The sequence below is a fragment of the Anas acuta genome, chromosome 2, assembly GCF_963932015.1.
Source record: "Anas acuta chromosome 2, bAnaAcu1.1, whole genome shotgun sequence".
Taxonomy (NCBI): domain Eukaryota; kingdom Metazoa; phylum Chordata; class Aves; order Anseriformes; family Anatidae; genus Anas; species Anas acuta.
Genome location: NC_088980.1, coordinates 47006020 through 47025525, shown reverse-complemented (window position 1 = coordinate 47025525; position 19506 = coordinate 47006020). Strand labels below are relative to the sequence as shown.

Sequence of the window (19506 nt, the reverse complement as noted above, 5' to 3'; positions counted from 1 at the left end):
AAATGTGTTGCTTGTGACCACACAAGCTAAAATTCTGAACAATTTGTGGACGTTCTTTCAGTCCAATGCTACTGAGTACAGGAAATGATGGTAAATGACAGAAATGGCCATCTTGGAGGCCTTGACTGAATATCAAGATGCCAGGGCTTCCCCCTCCCTGAAAAGATTTCCACCAGAGTCTATATCACGCAACTACTCAGTAATACAAATATTCAAGAGCAGTAAAATATTTTTTCTTTAGATTGCACTTATAAAAGGCACTGATCCATTCAGTCAGAGTAGACTTAGCAGGCAAGAGGCTAGCCATTGACTTCTCCTACATTAGTTTCATACATCATAAATACTGAATTCCATTACTGAAGCAAAAAATGCAGCCTATTTCATTAATAAATGTATTTACTGGGAATATATGGCATAATAAACAATTTCTATGTTAAAAAAATAATTACCATTTGAAAAGCTTCTTGCTTTAGCCCTCCAAAAATAATATATATATTTTTTGTAACAGTCTACATGGAAAATAATGAGGCATATTTTCCCTTCTTTACGCACCCTTTCAATATGAACGAGGACTTAAAAATGTAAATTCAGCAGCAAAGCTCCAGTGTTTCTGGTATCACGGGATGCCACTTCCTTTCCATCTTTCCATCTGAAACCATTCTACAGCAACCATTCTAGGCCCCATGAACCAACCAATAAGTTGCTCTCTATTTTTACAGAAGCCCTTTATTCAGCTTATTCTCTCTCATCTCCTCCTTTCAGATAAACCCTGGCTCACAGCTGTGTTTCCTCTTGTTCCAAAGAATGTGGAGGGACATGGCAAGATGTTGGAAGAGATGCTAGTTTCTGAAGCTTAGGGTGTTGCAGAGGTTTTGGCCTGTGAAAAGAACGTCGACTTTGTACACGCCTGGCTGCCGCAGATTTGTAATTTCCTTGTACATCAAGCAAAATTTGCTTCTCTTGGGGCTCCTTCATGTAAGAGTCTTCCAGCCCTTCAGGTATAAGTAGAGAATTCTCTTCTTGTGAATTCTCTGATTTGTAGCTAACTTCGGAACCATAACCTGAGTTTACTGTCTCTTTGTTATTTGAATCTGTACCTGCTTCCCAGAAGAGATCAGGTATGCTTGGGTCACAAGAACCTATATACTCAGAGACAGTAGAAAGAGATATATTCCCTCTGTTTTCCAAGGAATAATAGTTATGTGTCCAAGGCATTTGAAGACAGGATGGAAAGAAGTGGTGGGGAGTCTCTGAAACACTTTGGTTTTGGTTTAGTTGGTCAGATGCATAAGAAGGCAATTTGTCATCTGAGGAGGAGTATTCTGTCATTTCAACATCATGGTCCATATCACCTAAAGAATACAATTAAATACACATTAAATTGAATTAAATACACATTAAATTGTAGGTATACACTTTCTATATTACTGTGCTGGCTATTGGGCTTTGGTTTTGGCTATTTTTATAAAAGTCTTATTAAAGTGTATGGTTTAAGATAGTTTTTAAGGTAGGGAATTGTACCCTGTCCCAACTTCTGTCCTGGACAACCTCAAGTGAGTATATTACACTTTCTGTCCTTGCTGGGAATCAGGCAAAACTGAGTTCAGTGTGATGAAAGCTGCCTGCTTCAAATGCTTATGAAACGGAGCCATCATCTGGTCATTAAGGTACATGTTTATCTTGAGACATTTAGTCCTAATGCTCAGCAAGGAAATCTTTCAGAAACTTTTGAAAGAAATTGTGCTTTTTCAAAGAAAAGCATTTACTACAGAAACAATTTCTTCTTGAAAACGACCTGTTTTCTTTATACATTAAACTATGTAGCAAATCCTCACATTTCCGCTTTTTGTTTCCAATGTACATTGTTTTTTAAAACCTATTAATTGAAATTTCAATATAATTCTCCTAATAGGAGAATTTCATTAAGTAGATAATTGAGAGTACTGTTTCTGAGAGTAATTGAGGTCTCAGCTTATCAGCTCAGGAAATCTAACTTCCCAAAACACTTCCGAATAAATGATTTTGATGTAACAAAGGACAAGAATATATATGCCTGTACAAGAACTTGTACATAGCAGCTCTGAATAATAAAGTCTCCTATAATTAAGGCAATAGAATGGAGGAAAAGAACAAAGGTTAGCAAGGAAATGTTCAGAAAGTAACATGCTAATATTTTATGACTAACTTCTAAATGAAAAAAAAAAAAAAAAAAAAGCAAGAATTTCAGTGTGAATAAGTGTCAGGGAGAAGTTTTCCTTTTAGAATGCTGCTCATTGTTCTAGTTTTTAATCAGGATATAGATTATTCACAGTTCTTTAATTAATCTAGCATTTATTTTAAAACATCATTTAGAAAACAAGCAAAGATGCATTCATAAGGAATTGAGCATTAGAACCAATTCAGACCTACAGGCCACTCCATTAAAGAGATGTGCTTTCTGAAATTATGCTTGAACTAGCACATCTTTTGCAAGGTAGAAGCCAGAACAGAAGAAAAAATGAGCACTTCTTTTTCAATTTATTTTCCAAAGATTATGAATTTCTTCTGAAACCAAAATTTGCAAAATTATGCAAAATTATTCACTCTTGCCCTGAGATCTTTGTACAAACTTTGATCATCTAAGTACCTTCAACTTGCCACATTCCTTTATTTGTTGATGCATAGAGGACACTAGGTTATACATTTGTGATTGTGGATTCCACAAAAGCTAATTCATGATGAAATTGACTATCACATTTCATTGCATAATCCCTCTGTTGCCCTGTGTTCTATTCAATTATGATGGCTGAACTGTGACCTGACCCACCTCATTTACAGCATTGACTGTGTTGATTATAGGAATGAAGGCCGTATTTTATGGTGTGGAAAATTTTCATGGAGCAAGAATTAAAGGGCAAGTAGGATATTAATCTAAACCCAGAGTCACTTTATTTTTCTAAGATATTAGAGTCAACAAGTTATTTACTGCATCAAAAAAGCCAAACATTTTTCTGTTTTCAAAATAAGATATGGATTAAGATGAATTCACAGTTTATGGATATGATACTGAGAACTGGAATTCTGCTTCTTCATAGTCTGGCTGCTGTGTAATAGTCTCCACCCATGTAGCGGAAACTCTGATGTTTTTTATTGCAAAGAAAATAAGTACATTAGCAGTGTCATTGGGTACTTGTAGCAATGAGACCACTTTCACTGGTTGGGCATTGCAACTGGCCAAGTGTTCAAAACTGACTCAAAACATCTTAGCAATAGAGTCAAAACTCATATTCTAATCATGCTAAGAGTAAGAGAATCAGACCAGCTCATTGCTGGTCTAGCGTTGCTGTTCCTAATGTACACTGGAATACAATAGAATCTGATGTTTTAAATGGCTCATCTGACCTCTTAGGCAAAAGATGAGAGACGTGGACAGGCAAAACTTGTGCTTTGGCGTCAGCAGCTGGATTGCTTCAGCCTACTGTGCTTATACCTGAAGACAGCCCACACCATGTCACTTGAAAGAACAAGGAGTTTTAAGTGGTTTGAATTAGAATAACCCCATGTTAGGGAATTTGGGTATTAATTTTATCTTCTAGAACTGACTAACCAAGAAATGTGGAGCTGCTTGAAAATGGATACAAAAACATTCTGGTGTTTGGAATATCTTTTGCTTAGCATTTAAAATTTTCAAGCCAAAACAAAGAGCAAGACCCTTATCTTCTGTAAAAATAGCAAGGCACTTCACCCCTAATGTCTGGATAGCTTTTCTATAGAAGAAAAATAGAAAGATGTTCTATTATTCAAACGGAAGGAAAATGGAAGATGTTTAGTTGTAGGAAAAAGTCAGGAAGGAAAGAGATGCTCTGAGAAAAAAAAAGAATCAGAAAAGTAAACTTCTTGTCAGTAGTCAGGATTGATAGGAGGACTGATTAAAAATAAAGGTGATAATCTCTTTTAAGATATTACATATGTGTTGATTCTGGGAGAAAAGATCTGGGTCGATCCTCTGGGCCATCTGCTAGCAGGAAGGAATCTATTGATTTATTGCTGAGTCGGAATGGAGTGAGCCGTCTGAAGTTGTTTGGAGAATATGGGATCTGCACTCGGGCCCTTTGTGATGGTACCACAGTATCTTCACTAGACAACCATGGTGAGAACTTCATGTAGATGCTTTGATCATCATCAGCTGAAAATACTGGGTTATCAATGCCTAAAATCAAGTTCACAAGTGACAAATACAATTAATCAAAATAATTTCTTGGTAATACAACAAACGACTTTGTAAAAGAAGAAGAAGAGAAATAGGCAAAAACACCACTATACACACATAGTTTGCTCTTTCTGACTTGGTTATTGCTAGTCATTTTGGATTTCTTTTACAGAGAAAAATTGGATATAACATGCAGTTATGGTTAGAATATCTAAAGTCAAGAAATAAAATCACTAGAAGAACAAACTAAGCCATCACCTGAACAAAATAAAGCAAACCTTGAAATAACTGCAGAAAATTTCAAATTGAATCCATAAAAAGAAGCAAAAGATGAGAAAAAATAAAGAAAAAATGTGAACTGCCCAAATCTGTAAAGGAACAAGGTGTGTGTGAGGGCACTGAAGCAGGCCACGGAAGTATGTAAAAGGAACCTTTTAATATAGATATCACATTTGTAGTGTTTAAACAGAAAAAGAAATTGTAAAAACCAGTCTAGGTCTATAACTTGCTACCCACTTATTCCTGGATTGATTTCTGGATGTCTTCACACATACTGAAATACAAAATTTGTAATGGTGTAGGTAAAAGGTTATATCAGCATGACTGTCAAAAGAGTACAGACATAGGAATTTTTCTTCACTGTATGCATAATGTTACATATGCTGAGAATTCAGACACAAAAGTGCTAAAAATATACTAAATGTTAAAACCTTACAAATCATATCATATAATCTCTGGTATACATTCAATCTGATATTTTGGAGCCTTTCCCTGGGGTCCCCAGCACAAGAAGGACATGGAAGTATTAGAACAAGTCCAGAGGAGGACCACAAACATAATAAAGGGGCTGCAGCTCCTCTCCTATGAAGACAGGCTGAGGAAGTTGGGGTTGTTCAGCCTGGAGAAGATTCCAGGGAGACCAGGAGACCTTTAACACTTAAAAGGAAAGCTGTGGATGGACTCTTTGTCAGGGACTGTAGTAATAGGAGAAGGGGTAATGGCTTTAAACTAAAAGAGGGTAGATTTAGACTAGATATAAGGAAGAAACGCTTTACTCAGAGGGTGGTGGGGCACTGGCACAGGTCACCCAGAGAAGCTGTGGATGTCCCATCCCTGGCAGTGTTTAAGGCCAGGTTGGATGGGGCTTTGAGCAACCTTGTCTAGTGGAAGGTGTCCCTGCCCACGTCAGGGGTTTGGAACAAGGTGATCTTTAAGGTTCCTTCCAACTCAAACCATTCTATGAGTCTATGATTCTATGATTCAGGACAGGAAATCATCAAGAATGCTCCAGAAAAAATTGGAAATCTTCCCTTTTCAGAGACTTCTATAAACCTGTAAGGAACTGAAGGAGATGTGAATTCTGAAATAAATCCTGCATGAAAGAAGAAGCATGAAAGTTAAGTACTTTTTTTCAGATCTTTAAGCATCACAGTTAAGTACTTTAAATGCAGGTAGAAATCAACTCCAAACTACTGGTATTGACTGTGAGGTAGGATAACTCTAATATAACATTTTATGTTGCTGGAGATAATTAGTAGTTTTAGGTTTGGGTTAGGCAGTCATTTTCACAACTTCTGTCAGTATTATTAGTAGTAAATTTGATACTCCTCATAATTTCATATAACCAAAATATGTTATCTTTTACCATTAATATCAATTCTAAGAAAACAGATCAAATCAAAACAACAACAAAAAAGCTAAAGCAGCTAGATTTCTAGTAATTATTTTTTTTTTACATTTGAGAAAAAAAAATAAAAAAACTTCATGTAATAAATATTTTTACCAGTAGAATTTTCTGTGAAATTTTGCTTGGTCACGTCAGCCAGAAAATCAACTCCTTTGCCTAGATGCAAAGTTTCATAATCATTATTTTCTTCTGCTTCAGAAAACTCCAAATCTGGAATAAAAATAAATAAATCTTTAAAAGTCCAGTTGATTAGAGATTTGTGTCAATTCTGACAGAAAAGTACAATATGATGCTGTTACATGAGCAAAGATATATCTTTAACAAGGATCTAGACAAGGGCAAAAATTAATTAACAGTTGTAGCATTGAAATGAGTATGTACATGTAGATACAGCCTGCAGCTTAGGTACCAATTACTTCAAGGAACCCAACAAAGGTTTCAGCATTTGCATCCAGTGTTATGATAGAGATTTCACATTCTGGATAAATTCTTGACTAATAGAATCGTCTGCTTTTCTGGGACTGAAGGAAACAAATCCTTGACATGTGAATCTTTGTCATGTTTTATGGTTTCAGTGCTCACATGTTGACAACCATGTTCCCTTAAAAAGACCTGTCACTGCATTTTCATCATTAGACTAAAGTCACATGATTTTCATCATTAGACTGAAGTCAGAATTAGTGTACTGACTGATTTTGAAGCTGGTAAAGTTATCAATGATTCTACTGCCATGTAATCAATTTACCAAAGCCGCTAACTAAATCACTTGTTAAGAGTGTCCTCCAAACAAGCTTTTTTTTTTTTTTTTTTTTCCTAGTAGAGGATGACTTATACAAATTGTGTTCTTCAACAAGACAGCAGTGAATGACCTACCCAGCTTGTATTGTCCCTGCCAATCAAAATAAATGGCTAGAGCACAAGATTAAAGATTTTGGGGCCTTATACACAAAACCAAAAGGTCAAATCTGTTTGTTTGTTGGTTTTTATTTCCTGCTCTTTCTAGGGATGATCTCTCAACCACTCAGCTTCAGATTACACTTCCAGGCTGGTCCATGTATTAGGTTGATGTATGAAGGGTGATCCAGTGCTCAAATTAGCTTCTGTGTTCCTTTAAAAGCTACACCTCTCCTCAAATTCTAACTTCAGCTCAGCTTCAACTCTGATTCAGATCTTTTTAAATACATGTAAATGGACCTTAACTCGGATGAGATTGTCATTTTGACTGAATTTTGTATGGCATGGTGTCTCGGGCAGACATATCCTGCTGTGATTAGAAAATATATATATAGCAAAACTTGCTCTTTACAGTTTATCCAAAAGGAAGATGGAAGATATCTATGTTGTAGCCAGTGTTTTATTTTGTTTTCAAAATATAAACATGATATTTTAAAAATATGAGTAAAAATGCCAATTCAAATTTAGTTTGTCATCCAGTAGCCTAGAAAAACAACTTCTAAATTACCCAGACACTGCATTTAAGCATGGACCAGATCTCCACTCTGAGTTATAACTAGAAGTTCCTCTTTAATAGCTTCAACATTGCATATCATTTTTTTCAGTGATGCTTTATAGACAATGTAGCTCATAAAATGCAGTTAAGGACACTGGTCTTTTTACCTTTTTCCTTTAATGTAAAATCTTGTACTGAAATTTCTGAAGGTATTTTTCCATTTGGTATGACATTGCTGTTTCGCTAAAAGAAAACAAACAAACTAAATCAAGAAAAATGCTACCACCATCAGAGAGCAAATGCAGTAATGTCTTTTCAAATCGCAATTGAGCAGTGTAACCCTGAAATCTGTTTTAATATTTTCTTGAGATTCAATATGGTTGTCATCAGTTTTTGCTTTATATTTCTACTAACTACAGGAAAAGAAAGGAATTTTGTCTCTCCTATGCTGTAAGTTCCCTCTTAATTTCATGCAAATTTTATGGAAAGCTCTTTGCTCTGGTGCTACCCTGCTACGTCTACCCTGCAGAAATTCACAATAGTGTTATAGCATGGCTCAAGATCTGCTGTTTTTCAAGTGATCAAAAATCTCTCACCCGGAAGAAAGGTCCCAAAGCATAGAGAAAAGCAGCGTGTGAGAAGGTGCCCCTTGAGTCATTTCATAGTTCAATCTCTTCTTGCTTAGGCCCTTTAAGTTCATGAAGTTCTATAGGACAGAGATAAATGCAGGACATAGGACCCTTCAGAGTCCTCCCTGCCCTCTCCTTACTTTGTGTAATAGGTGGCTACATCTGGGTCCTTATGTAATTATTTTACCCTTTTTTGGCCCCGGTCTCGCTTGTGGATTTTATTCAGCTTCTTGGAATGGTTTATTCCTAGTTTGGTACTCTTGAAAGATTCTAAGCGCTTCCTCATTGTCCTATGGAAAATTTCCTTGTCTTGTTTCTCATCTTCACTGTGCATGATCTCATGTCGACTGTACAGGTGTTTGTGCTGTTATCAGGAAAGGAAAACAATATTCATTTATTTAGAAATACAGCTGAAAGCCCTGAATCAATGCATGCAGTGTCATGCAATGAAAACAACTCTTTAAAAGAGCATGAACCAAAGGCTAGTCTAAAGGCATTAATGAAAATCCTATTTTTATTTCTCTCTCTTAACCATGAAACAGGTATAAATCTGCAAATTTTAAGTATATCTAAGAAAGAGTAACAGTTATTCTAAATAAACCTCTCCTGTGTGTCTGAAACTTCAGTTGGTATGCCCCAGTTAACCTGAACCTATATTGGATAGAGTTCTGCATTCCAGTAGCCCCAGTGAAATCAAAGGCACTAGCTCTGTGAAAGACGGCTGTTCATAAGTGAGAAAGAATATAGACAAAGAGCCTATCTCCCTCAAGGATGGATTTTGGGGATAGGTTCTTTCCTTCTCAGTTTTGCTTCCAACCTTCTGCTCTCAACCTCTTTTACTCTCACCTCCTGCCTGGGTTTATACAGGTACTGTTGTAGGGTGTGGTGAGCAACTGTATCTTCTGTGTCCCGAATACTTTTCCTCCTCTGCTCTAACGCTTGCATGTCAAGGCAAACCGGTCCAGCCTTTTCTCTCCTGAACAAGAATACAAAATACAAACAACACTTTTAAAAGATGAAGTAAAAAGTAAAAATTGGCTAAATGAAAATACCTAATGAGAAAATTAAGAAGAGTTTTGATTTTTGTCTTTCAAGTGGGTGTAGCATTTATTTCTCCATTTACATGAAAGAAGGTCTGTTCTGTGAAAGACTCATGAGTTAATGAAGCAACACTTTTTTTCCTTGTCTCTCTGCTGACTTTTTCTGGAGTAGACACAGAAATGACATCTAGCCACATCTATAGCAATTGATGAACAAAAAGCACATGAAAAAGCTGTAATGTGGTTGTCTGTTTAATCTTCCAACTTTTACTACAAAATTTGTTTGCCAAATGCAACCATATAGCAGTATTCTATAGCCCACGTTATGTGTGAGGAAAAGATTAATTAAAGTTCAAAAAAGTAGTGAATGAAGCCCCTGTAACTGACACTTTTCAAATTTTGTAACTTTCTTTTTTTTTTTTTTCTTCTTGCATTTCCTCACAGATAACAAAACAAAACAAACAGAAGACAAAAACAATCAGTCCAAGTTACTTACAGTAAATAAGACACAGAGCTTTCCACAGTACTCGGGCGTGGGGTGTTGAAATCCACATTCACCATGTTGTCTGTACTTGGAGAACGTATAAATGCCAAGGAACCTCTACGTTCTCCCTGGTCACAGAAAGAAACAAGACATATTATGGCTGTAAACATCTAGAGAAAAATGTGAACCAGAAAATGCAGATCATTTGAGGCTGCCATATGCAAATGTCATAACTACTGCTGTCTGCAGCAAGAATCTGTACAAATCATGCTGATATTTCCATTAAATGTTTCATGTTAAAAATATATTTTGGAATCACATTTGTGTGATAAGCCTTATGTGTCCTTATGAAAAAGTGTTGTTTATTGCCTTTATCTAAATCCTTATTTATCTTTTATATTTTTTATTGTATACCATGCAATAATGATTTGCTACCAGAACAAAACGTCCTAGGACTTTTTGTTGTTTGCAGTCATCTCAGAGGTGATCTGGATGGAAAGAACTTAGAGCAAAAACTAATCTTATCGGAGTCAGATGCCCACATTCATTAGGGAAGGCCTAATAATTAAATAGTTTTGTTTTTAAAATTGCATGTATAAACTGACCAAAATAAGCTTCTGGAAGTGTACCCACTTATAAGAATATGCTATTTGTTCTTTGGCACCTTGAGGGAAATGCAGAGGAGCTATTTTCAGAATCCTATATTGTGTCTCTGAGAAGTGGTAGTGGTAAGAAAAATATTATATTATATGCTATATTTGTTAGGCTGAAAGCTGGACTAGATGATTTTAGAGGTCTTTTTCAACCTAAATGATTTGATGATTCTATACTTATATTCATTTGCTGTGGATTATTTTCACATTTCCTGGACTAGGATCTCCCCTCCCAGTTGTAAGGAATTTATTTAGGTTTAGACTGAACTCACTCAGGCTTTTGTTTATTGAACAGATGCTGCATAATAGCAGAGTTGAAAAAAGACAAATTTATAAAAATGTTTTATGAACTCCTGAGTTTCTTGCAGCTGAGAAGACAATGGATATCTGGGAGAAGCAAATCTCTACTCCTCCATGAAGACATTGCTTCAGTTTCAATGTCAGCTTGTAATTCACAGATATCTAGTTAAAAAATAGGAATGGAAAATGAAGAAATATGAAGCTATAATGTGTGAAAAAGTATACCTCTGCCACATAGCTAATCGCATCCTTCAAGTTGAGTTCATGGAAAACATTAAGGATCCGATCTCTTGATTTTTGAGCAGACCTTCTCATCAGTATTTTACTGAGGAATTTTCTATCGAAATTGGACCACCTAATAATTAAAACAAACCATATTAATGGCAACAAGCAATTTTAGAATCACAGAATTTTTAGTTTAGCATAAATGTTTTTTTTTTTAATGAGCTAAGCACTTTTAGGAAATAATGAGCATAGCAAGTGAGGGATTTCGTTTTGAAAGTTTTGAAATAGCAGCTAAGTAAAGTTAAGGAAAAGGCTGTTATGCCACTGTCACAAAACATTTAATAGGCTTACTTACCCAATTATACTACAGCAGCAATAGTGCTATGGTTACAGTGTCCGATTTCAGAGTCACTAGGACATTTTTTTACTCAGGGAGATCATGTTAAATTATTTTCTACTTCTTATTATTTACTTCTATACCTAATAGCTTCATTCTAAAAGTTTAAGTTTATTTCCTCCTTTGGAAAGGAATCTGCTTTTCCCCTACTGTATTTTAGGACAACCAGCCTAGAAAGGCAGCTCATAGCAGCGCCCTTCCCAAAGCACTGGCAGAGGACCTTATTCATGCTACTTGGTAGTCTGGAGGATAAAAGTGATGTGTATTTTCTGTGATTTACACTTCCAAGATTGTCTGATAGTATGGCATCTGCCATTTCATATTTGTGCTCCAGAAAATTAAGGCTGTTTTTGAGATTTTCTTCAACCTTACTTGAGATTTTCTCTACTGTGAGTGAGGCAACTTCGGAGACCAACCACTATTCAAAGTGATTTTGTCCATCTTGACCAATGGCAGTTTTGAGATTATTTTTTTGTTTATTCTGATAGTTAAAATATCTTTATGTTCACAGAATTTATAATTATTCATCAGATCTGAAAATCAGTATCTACATCAGGCTATTACATCGGTGAAAATGCTGTGGATTGTCACTTCTTTGAGGAAGTAGTGTTATCATGTACATGTAGTCCAAAAGGAGGAGACTTAACATGGTCACATTCAAAATAGATAACCACACACTCAACAGAGAACCTACATTAAGCTACTCTTCCTCATTACTTAGAGCAAATTACTTTCTACCATATACGAAGTAAAACATTAATCTGCCACTTTAAAAATATTTAGCCTCATCTTCAAGACCCTTAATAATGCTGCTAAAGATATCCAGATTTAATGACCTTTTTTCACATTAATTCGTCTCTTTTAGGGAAGCCTGCCATCACACTGGTAACATTTCACATGTAGTTTAAAGAAAATGGTATCTGTATCTTTCATCTGAGTAATTTTGATTCTTTCTAGATGGATAAACAGAGGAGAATGGAAAAGATCCATAATTTTCATTATTGGTTTCAAACCAGTAGGCTTAAATGAATCATATGAATGAATTTCAAGGGCTCTCTGTAACCCCTTTTAGAGGTATTGAACCCACCCTTTGTAGAAATAGAACAAAGAACTAGCACAATAGTATTTGAGTTTATTAGTATTTCCCCACACAGAAAATGCTCATGAAATAGGGTATTCACAGAGAAAAAAAAAAAAATCACTGTTTTAGATTAAATTCTATACAACTAGCCAGTTCTCAAACCTTGAGAGAATCTCATCCTTAGGTGTGAACTGAAGGCATTTGCATACACCTAGTCTGAACTTGGAGCAGAGAAATAAAAGATTCCAGTTTTAGGGGATGAAAATAGTGTTTTCTTGTTAGCTGCTGTGTTTTCAGTGTATAACCTTTTAAACTACACTTGACATGTTTGCTGTCCCTCAATTCACTGGCTTAAAAAGCCCTATTTTACAGAGATTTTCTAGCAGTATTTCAAACATTACAAGTTATTTACTGCTTACTTGTCTCTTAGATAATTATGTCCTATTTGTCCAGAGATGTCTTCTATAGCAGAAAGGATGTGATCAAAAGCCTAGAAAAGTAAAAGTGGAATTCGTATCACAAAAAAAATGAAAGGCATAATGAGAAAAAATCTCAATATATGTCAGGTTAGAACAGGTGTCTATGCAGAATAATTTTATTGCTGCTAAGCAGATTTTTTTCCCCATTTAGAGAAATGCTAACTACCATATGCCTTTCTTCAAAGGCCCTGAGTTTTCTAATCAGTTCTTTGCAAATTCATTAACTAGTCTTAACTTCAAGGGTCTTAGTAAGAAGCTATTTGAGTTTCTACTTTATTAACATTGAACTTTAAGCCTCTTTATCAACCCATTTTACCATCTCCACTTCTGCCCTGTAAAATAATGAGCTATTATTAGTGCTGAGGATTAAGTCAGTTGAAAACTTTCCTTAGTGTTTCTTTTTAGACTTTTCAACATCTGTACTTCCATGACAGTAGGAGTAGGAGTCATTTTTTTGATATCCAGGGCAAAATCCCATACTGGATTTTTTTATCACATGGCTGATAGCAATCCTGAGGTTTATATCTTTTGATTCAAGTCAAGGCAGCTGCAGGTAGAATTTGATCTTTTTCTTTATACAGTTGTTAACATTTCACTCTGAATACTGGACTTACTACAAAATCTACAGCACACTGGTTTTAGAATGTGTAATATGGATTATTCCTGAATATAATACTAACTACTGTTTCAGAAGACATCTGACATGAAAGTGGTGAAAATGACATTGTAAATTATGTGCCTCCCTCATATGCTCTGAGAATGGACAGTGCTCTCTCTCTCTAAAGGCTGCAACATATACAACTCTAGAAGCGCTGTACCTCCTGAGACGATGTGGTAGGATTAATGTTACTCTTCAGCCTATTCTACTCATGGAGATGTAAAAGTATATCCCATGAAAGCAGATAAATTGTATTCTTGGGGGTAGAATCCTGACTTTTAAGTAGTTAAATATCAAAATTGTATTTCTGGATAAATACCCAGTTTGTAAACAGCTTTTCTGCTGGATAGCAAAAGTGTAACACAGTTATTCGGTAGTTTTTAAAAGCATTCCTCAGGAAAACAAAACAAAACAAAACAAAAACAATCAATCAATCAAACAAACAAACAAAAACCTGTCCATTACTATGTTATTGATTCACTTTAGGTAACCTTCGGCTTGAAAATAGACAAGATTAGAAGCTTATACAAGTGTTAACATACTACAAGTGTTAAAATGCTTCATAAAGGCATAGCTTTATAGATCTAAAGAGTTTATGAATCAAAGAAGATCATGCAAGATGTCTTATAGTCTTATGGCCTTAAACCTATATTAGTATTGAAAATTTATGGTTTCATTTACTGAATATAACTTTATAATGCTGTGTGAAAGTGAATTGGAAGAGATCCTGGGCTTATGTTTCAAAATCTTTTCAAAGGTTAGAGAAATATAGGTACACACACCACTCAAGTTGGACAAAAAATATTACCATTAATCTGGAATTATTTGTCATATGCACACTGCAAAGTCATTTTTTTTTCCATGAATACACAGTATTTAAGACAAACTTACTTCCACATGCTTTATCCTAGCAAATGTCCTACTCTTTTAGATGAAAAGACTATTATTACCTCTGTTTCCCCAGTGCTGTCAGCCCCAGACCAGAACCTTCAGTAGGGTATCCCCTCACTGGACTCAATCTCAAGACATATTACAGCCTACATGAACATTTTTGAAAAATTTGAAGGATTTTCCTCTTCAAATTTCAGTATAATTGCCTCCTCCTTTCCAAAACCATTTTTTTTCTATTTTTTTTCCACTTAAGGCATTCTGTAAGAACTCAAAGAACACCACAACATTATTTACAAGGATCTTACCCTGCCATGAAGTTTCTCATTCAGTTTTGGCTCTCTGTGTTCAGTTTTCTTCACTTTCAACCACTGTACCAAAGGTTTGATTGTCAATCCCTGGGCAAAGAAAATTATAATACTTAAGAATTCCCTTAGACTCCAGCTGCACAGAGTTAAAGAGAAACAGAGCAGTTTTGTACATGTATATGGCATTTTTCATACATTCCCATTTGATCACTCTCCCATTCAGAGGTAAAATAATGAAGTATCTTCAGCTCATGTTACAAAGACTTGAAAAGACAATAACCAGACAATAATATGTTTTTAATATAAAAGACAATAATATGTTTTTCCAAACATATCTTCTATATAGAAAAATACTGTAGTGGAAAGCTGAAAAAAAAAAATTCATATACTAATGAATGCGGTGTTTTCTACACGTCAGTAGTTTATGATCACAATTAATTTTTTAATAAATTTGAGAAGACTTCCAAGCAGGTATGTAGTGACACATCTCCATTTAAGTTCATGTTTTTTCATCCAGAAGTTACTATTTTTTGAATGCTAAATACTTTCTTAATCCACTGCTTACTTTTATGTTTTAAAACAAGGATTTAGGCTCCAGTAGATCAACTTACTGAATGTATTTGCCAGTAAAAAGGACTGTTCCCTATAGTTATTCACATGAGGTGAAGGATGCTTAATCAGATATTAACAAGAGCACTATTAATATCAATCATCTAAGACTGAACATTTTTTTAGCACAGAGAAAATTGTCTTTTGTCTCTTGTGGTACTGTATGAAAACATAAAATAGGATCTTTGTTACTAAAATTACAAAGTCAATTATGCTTCCAGTTCAGTGAAACAATATACAACCTTCAGCTAGGAACTGTTCTAAGCATTCAGTACTTTTGATAGACTCCTTTTCCTTGCAAGAAACATGCTTAGGAATTTGAATTACCTGGAAAATAACAGTAAAAAACACAACAATGATAGTTGTGCTGACAAACAGGTTTTTGTCTTTCACTTCATTTTCTTTCAGAAGCGCAGCCAGAGCAAAAGCAACCGCTCCACGTAGTCCACCATATGACATCACCACCTGGTCTATTATCTCCAACTGGACCATTCGGTAGTGGTTAAGAATCCATGTCTGTATAACTACACCTACAAAAAACAAATGCCAGTGTGTCTAGAAATGCTCTTATGAAATGTCAGTATCTCAACAATGTGTAACAGAAACAACCAGCAATCTGATTTCATAATAAATTTTCTACACCTTCTACATCTCCCTCTCCATTGTAACACTGCCAAGAGGGCTAGGTCCACTGGTACCTTCCCCTTCACATTTAGCCAAAGGAGTTAGATGAATCTTCTGCTTTGATCCAGCAACCCTTCTGAGAACGCTGTCATGTCTGCTGAATGCTGTCCTTTGGTATGAGGCAAGAATTTTCCTTCCTCTGGAATGGGCACTGGAAGTGAAATTCTGCTATGTGCTGTCTTTTGAACTTAACAGTTGAGAAGGAATAGAATTTCTATTACTGTAGTAAATGATATACACAGGGTATTTCAACAAAACAAGAAATATGTTGAAAAAACATTGATTTAGGGACAAGATGTGGTACTGTTTACAAATCATACTAAAAAGTGCTTTATGAAGGGTTGTATTCACATGCTGACATTGTCTTCAGGACTTCAGGTGAGATGCTGCCTGCTGTAAGAGACCTAAAGCTCTAGAAATCCCTATGTCTCCCAGAGCAACCACCATACAGAAGGAAAGCTGCTTCACCACTCCTGAGAGTGGTACAGCATGTGCATTGCACTACTGCAGGCCAGGTCTGCTAGCCAGAGCAAAAGTAATCCTGTTTTCAGAGAACTTTGAGGTTGTAAGGCCTGTGGTGAAGGGGACCTTCAAAATGAATTCATGTCACCAATCTGACTCCTCTAAGGGTATGAGAGTTGTATTTATGTAAGGCCCAATATCATCAGGTCTTTAGTAACTTATCAATCTCTAAGCTTAATTACTTTTGTGGATGCATATTGTCATTGCTGAATATTTACTGTTTAATTAGCACTCACACTTATTACAGAATTGTTAACCACTAATTCTAGAAATACAACAAATAACAAAATTAAGAAAGTGAAAATTTTTAAGCACCTTGCACACATCTGCAGCTACTGAGTGTTGGCTAATTTAACAATGGTTACAAGTTATTTAGAAAGGAGGCCATGGGGCTAAGCCTTTCATTCAGCCCAGGAGTCTGTAACCAGAATACAAATATAGAGTCTAGGAAGTCTGTCAATTAGATAGATGCTTCAGCTTTTATTTAAATTTAAGTCAGGTATTCAAGATAAACACCCAAACTAACCTGTTTATTTTTTTCCTAGGTGTAAGTACATATACAAAATACATAGTGATGTAAAGAATAAAAAATCACTCTCAAGAAGTACTTAATTCTATCCCTCTTTGGCTGTTTTAAGCTCTTTACTATTACACAAGACAGTGATTAAATTATAGAACTACATAGTTAGGCAAATCATCACTGGTATTTTGAAATGTTTGCAAACATTTCAAACATAAACCCAGTACATTGACAGGGAGTAATCCCTACATGCCACAGTCTTATTTACTCAGCTTTTCACCAGTCACTGAGAATTGTTTCTTAAGCCAGAGAACGTTCTGTGTAATTGTATATGGTCTTACATCACTGTGTGTCTCAAACCTGAAGTCAACCATAAAAGTAGCTTAAGACAATCTCTTTATCACCAAATTGAAGGAGCTGAAGAAAAGAGATGGACGGGACACAAGTTTTTTTTTGATAGGCTGTAAGTTATAGAACAAAGTCCATTTCATTGGGAGATTTTGCCAATGCTGTGTGCTGCATCAATAAAAGTTAGCCATTATGTGATTAATGTTAACCACTGGGTTCTCATGTCCTGACAAAAGTGAAATACTACTCTATTTCCAGCATATGATGTATATGATTACTGTAAAAAATCTACCTTCCTAACTTGACAACAACCATAATTCATCTGAAATGAATAGAATGTTTTAAAAGATATAAACCTAGAACTCAAAACACTTTTTTTTTTTTTTCAAAAGAATATATATCAACAATATAATGCAAGGCAAAGAAGAAGATCATCTCCTTACCAATGACTCTGTATACTGAGATGAATACTAGAGTCAACAGTATAAAAGCTGTATTCCATGTCCAGATAGCAGGATTTACAGCTGAAATTCCTAGGAACATGAAGATAACCGTTTCTGCTCCACTGGCCAACATTTTCATGGTATACCTTACAGTTGTAGCAGATTGTTCAGATATGTTAGCCTTGACGTATTTCTGACAGCAAATGCCACAGAAAGTTATCCTGGAGGGGGAAGGGAGTGGGGAAAAAAAAAAAAAAAAAGTTCATAAAATACTTGTAACAATTAATATTATTTCTATCTAGTCTGTCACGTGGTGACAAAAACTCACCATTAATTTCTAAGGAAAAATACATTTGGAGGCTATTCTACTGTCTAATCTGGTTAAAAAGCACATCTTAAATATTCATCCTGAGGTGATCCTTAGAAGTCTGAAGACAGCATTTCTTTAGATCATAAAATACCTCAGTTTCTTCTGTTTTTCAGGACACCATGCTGTTTTACATGCAAAAGTTTAATTTTTGTTTACATTAGCTAGAAACTTAAATTATCTGTTTGCAGTAGGAATTTCAAATATTGAGTATACTCACTGGAACATCTACAATGACACAGAGGTACTCAAGCTAAAACAAAGTTTAGGCAGACCTAAAGAGAACAGTCCAGAAAGTGAAAGCAGCAGATAATGTCTGTCATAGAGTGCCTTCGAAAAGCACTGTTTTACACACAAATCATGGAGAATGGACAACTGTTAAATATGGAAATATTATTAACAACAAAAAGGAAAGGATCAAATATATATTTTGACAAAGATATTATCATGTTGCACAGCAAATACTGGAAAATTTACATTCCTTTTTGAAGATGAATAATTATGGTATTTGCAAACTATAATCTACTGCAGTGTGAAGATAGTAATATTTAGCATAAATTTTGTAAGTGTTGCATTCTGTAGCCACCCTATATAATTTATGTCTTTCCTTTTATTGTTTATAGAAACTATATTCCCTTCTTAGCCCCTTCACAAACAACAATAAAAAGGGACTTACGCAAGGATAGCAGAAAGAGAAAGCATCTCTGCTGTGAGGTAGGACAGGTAGGAAATAATAAACACAAATCCAGGTTCAATGATTCTAACATGCTTGGTGAAGCGGCTGACCAATGAGAGCAGGAATGCAAACAAAATGCCAACCAGTGTCCCACCCAGGCTCACCACAAAGAATGACACTGAAATACAAAAAAAATAATAATAATAATTAGAAAAAAAATGTTTTGAAATAGTTCTTCAATTGTAAGGCCAGCAAATCAGAAAATTTTGGAGGACACTTCAAAAATAATTTCTAAAATGCAACAAAATGAATTCTTTTGAGTACTCGGTAGGGGAACAGAGCACTCTCAGCATCCTGTAGGAAAAGAAAAAAAAAAGTTTATTTATTTATTAGTTTCATCATTTTAGGCTTATTCAAACCCCACTGAATTTCTTTGAACAATTCTTTTCCCACTGTTCCATAAACAAATGCTTTTCAAAAAGCTTGTTATGGAGTATGCCAAAGTCTCTGTTAGCACATTAATTCGTAAGATAATGTAGTATCTTGTCATGCTTAGAACTGGAAAGAGTAACAAAAAAATTATGCAGCTAACATTGCTTGACAGCTACTGGCAAACATTAATTGATGGTAATTGCTATGATGAGGAGTAAGAAAGCATATATGCAAGCTCATCTTTCATAGAATGAAGAAAAGTTGTGGGCTGGAACTAAGGACATGTTATAAAATACAAAGAAAATATGAATATCTCTCAAGTCTGATGGTCTTAAGAGCTGAATTACACATCTGTTAATTCTCTTCAGAAGAAAACAAATCTGATTGAATTTCACAAATGTGCACTTATTTATTTTCTGAAAATATTCTTACATCTC

At 35.2% G+C, this 19506-nt stretch overlaps 1 protein-coding gene across 2 annotated transcripts in view; it reads right to left on the bottom strand.

Annotated features, from left to right (window-relative positions):
• Positions 1-1212: 1212 nt before the first annotated feature.
• Positions 1213-19506, bottom strand: part of SLC9A3 (solute carrier family 9 member A3) — a 48848-nt gene continuing 30554 nt past the window's right edge. The window contains exons 5-17 of one of the 2 annotated variants that reach the window (XM_068674651.1): positions 18638-18815; positions 17595-17815; positions 15405-15607; positions 14469-14558; positions 12555-12625; positions 10658-10787; positions 9492-9607; positions 8802-8931; positions 8143-8319; positions 7494-7569; positions 5973-6086; positions 3946-4189; positions 1213-1352 (exon numbers count right to left, since the gene is read on the bottom strand). In XM_068674651.1, the coding sequence (XP_068530752.1) occupies positions 1349-1352; positions 3946-4189; positions 5973-6086; positions 7494-7569; positions 8143-8319; positions 8802-8931; positions 9492-9607; positions 10658-10787; positions 12555-12625; positions 14469-14558; positions 15405-15607; positions 17595-17815; positions 18638-18815 (1754 nt within the window). In that variant the 3' untranslated portion in view covers positions 1213-1348. The other variant, XM_068674652.1, reaches the window with a different exon arrangement.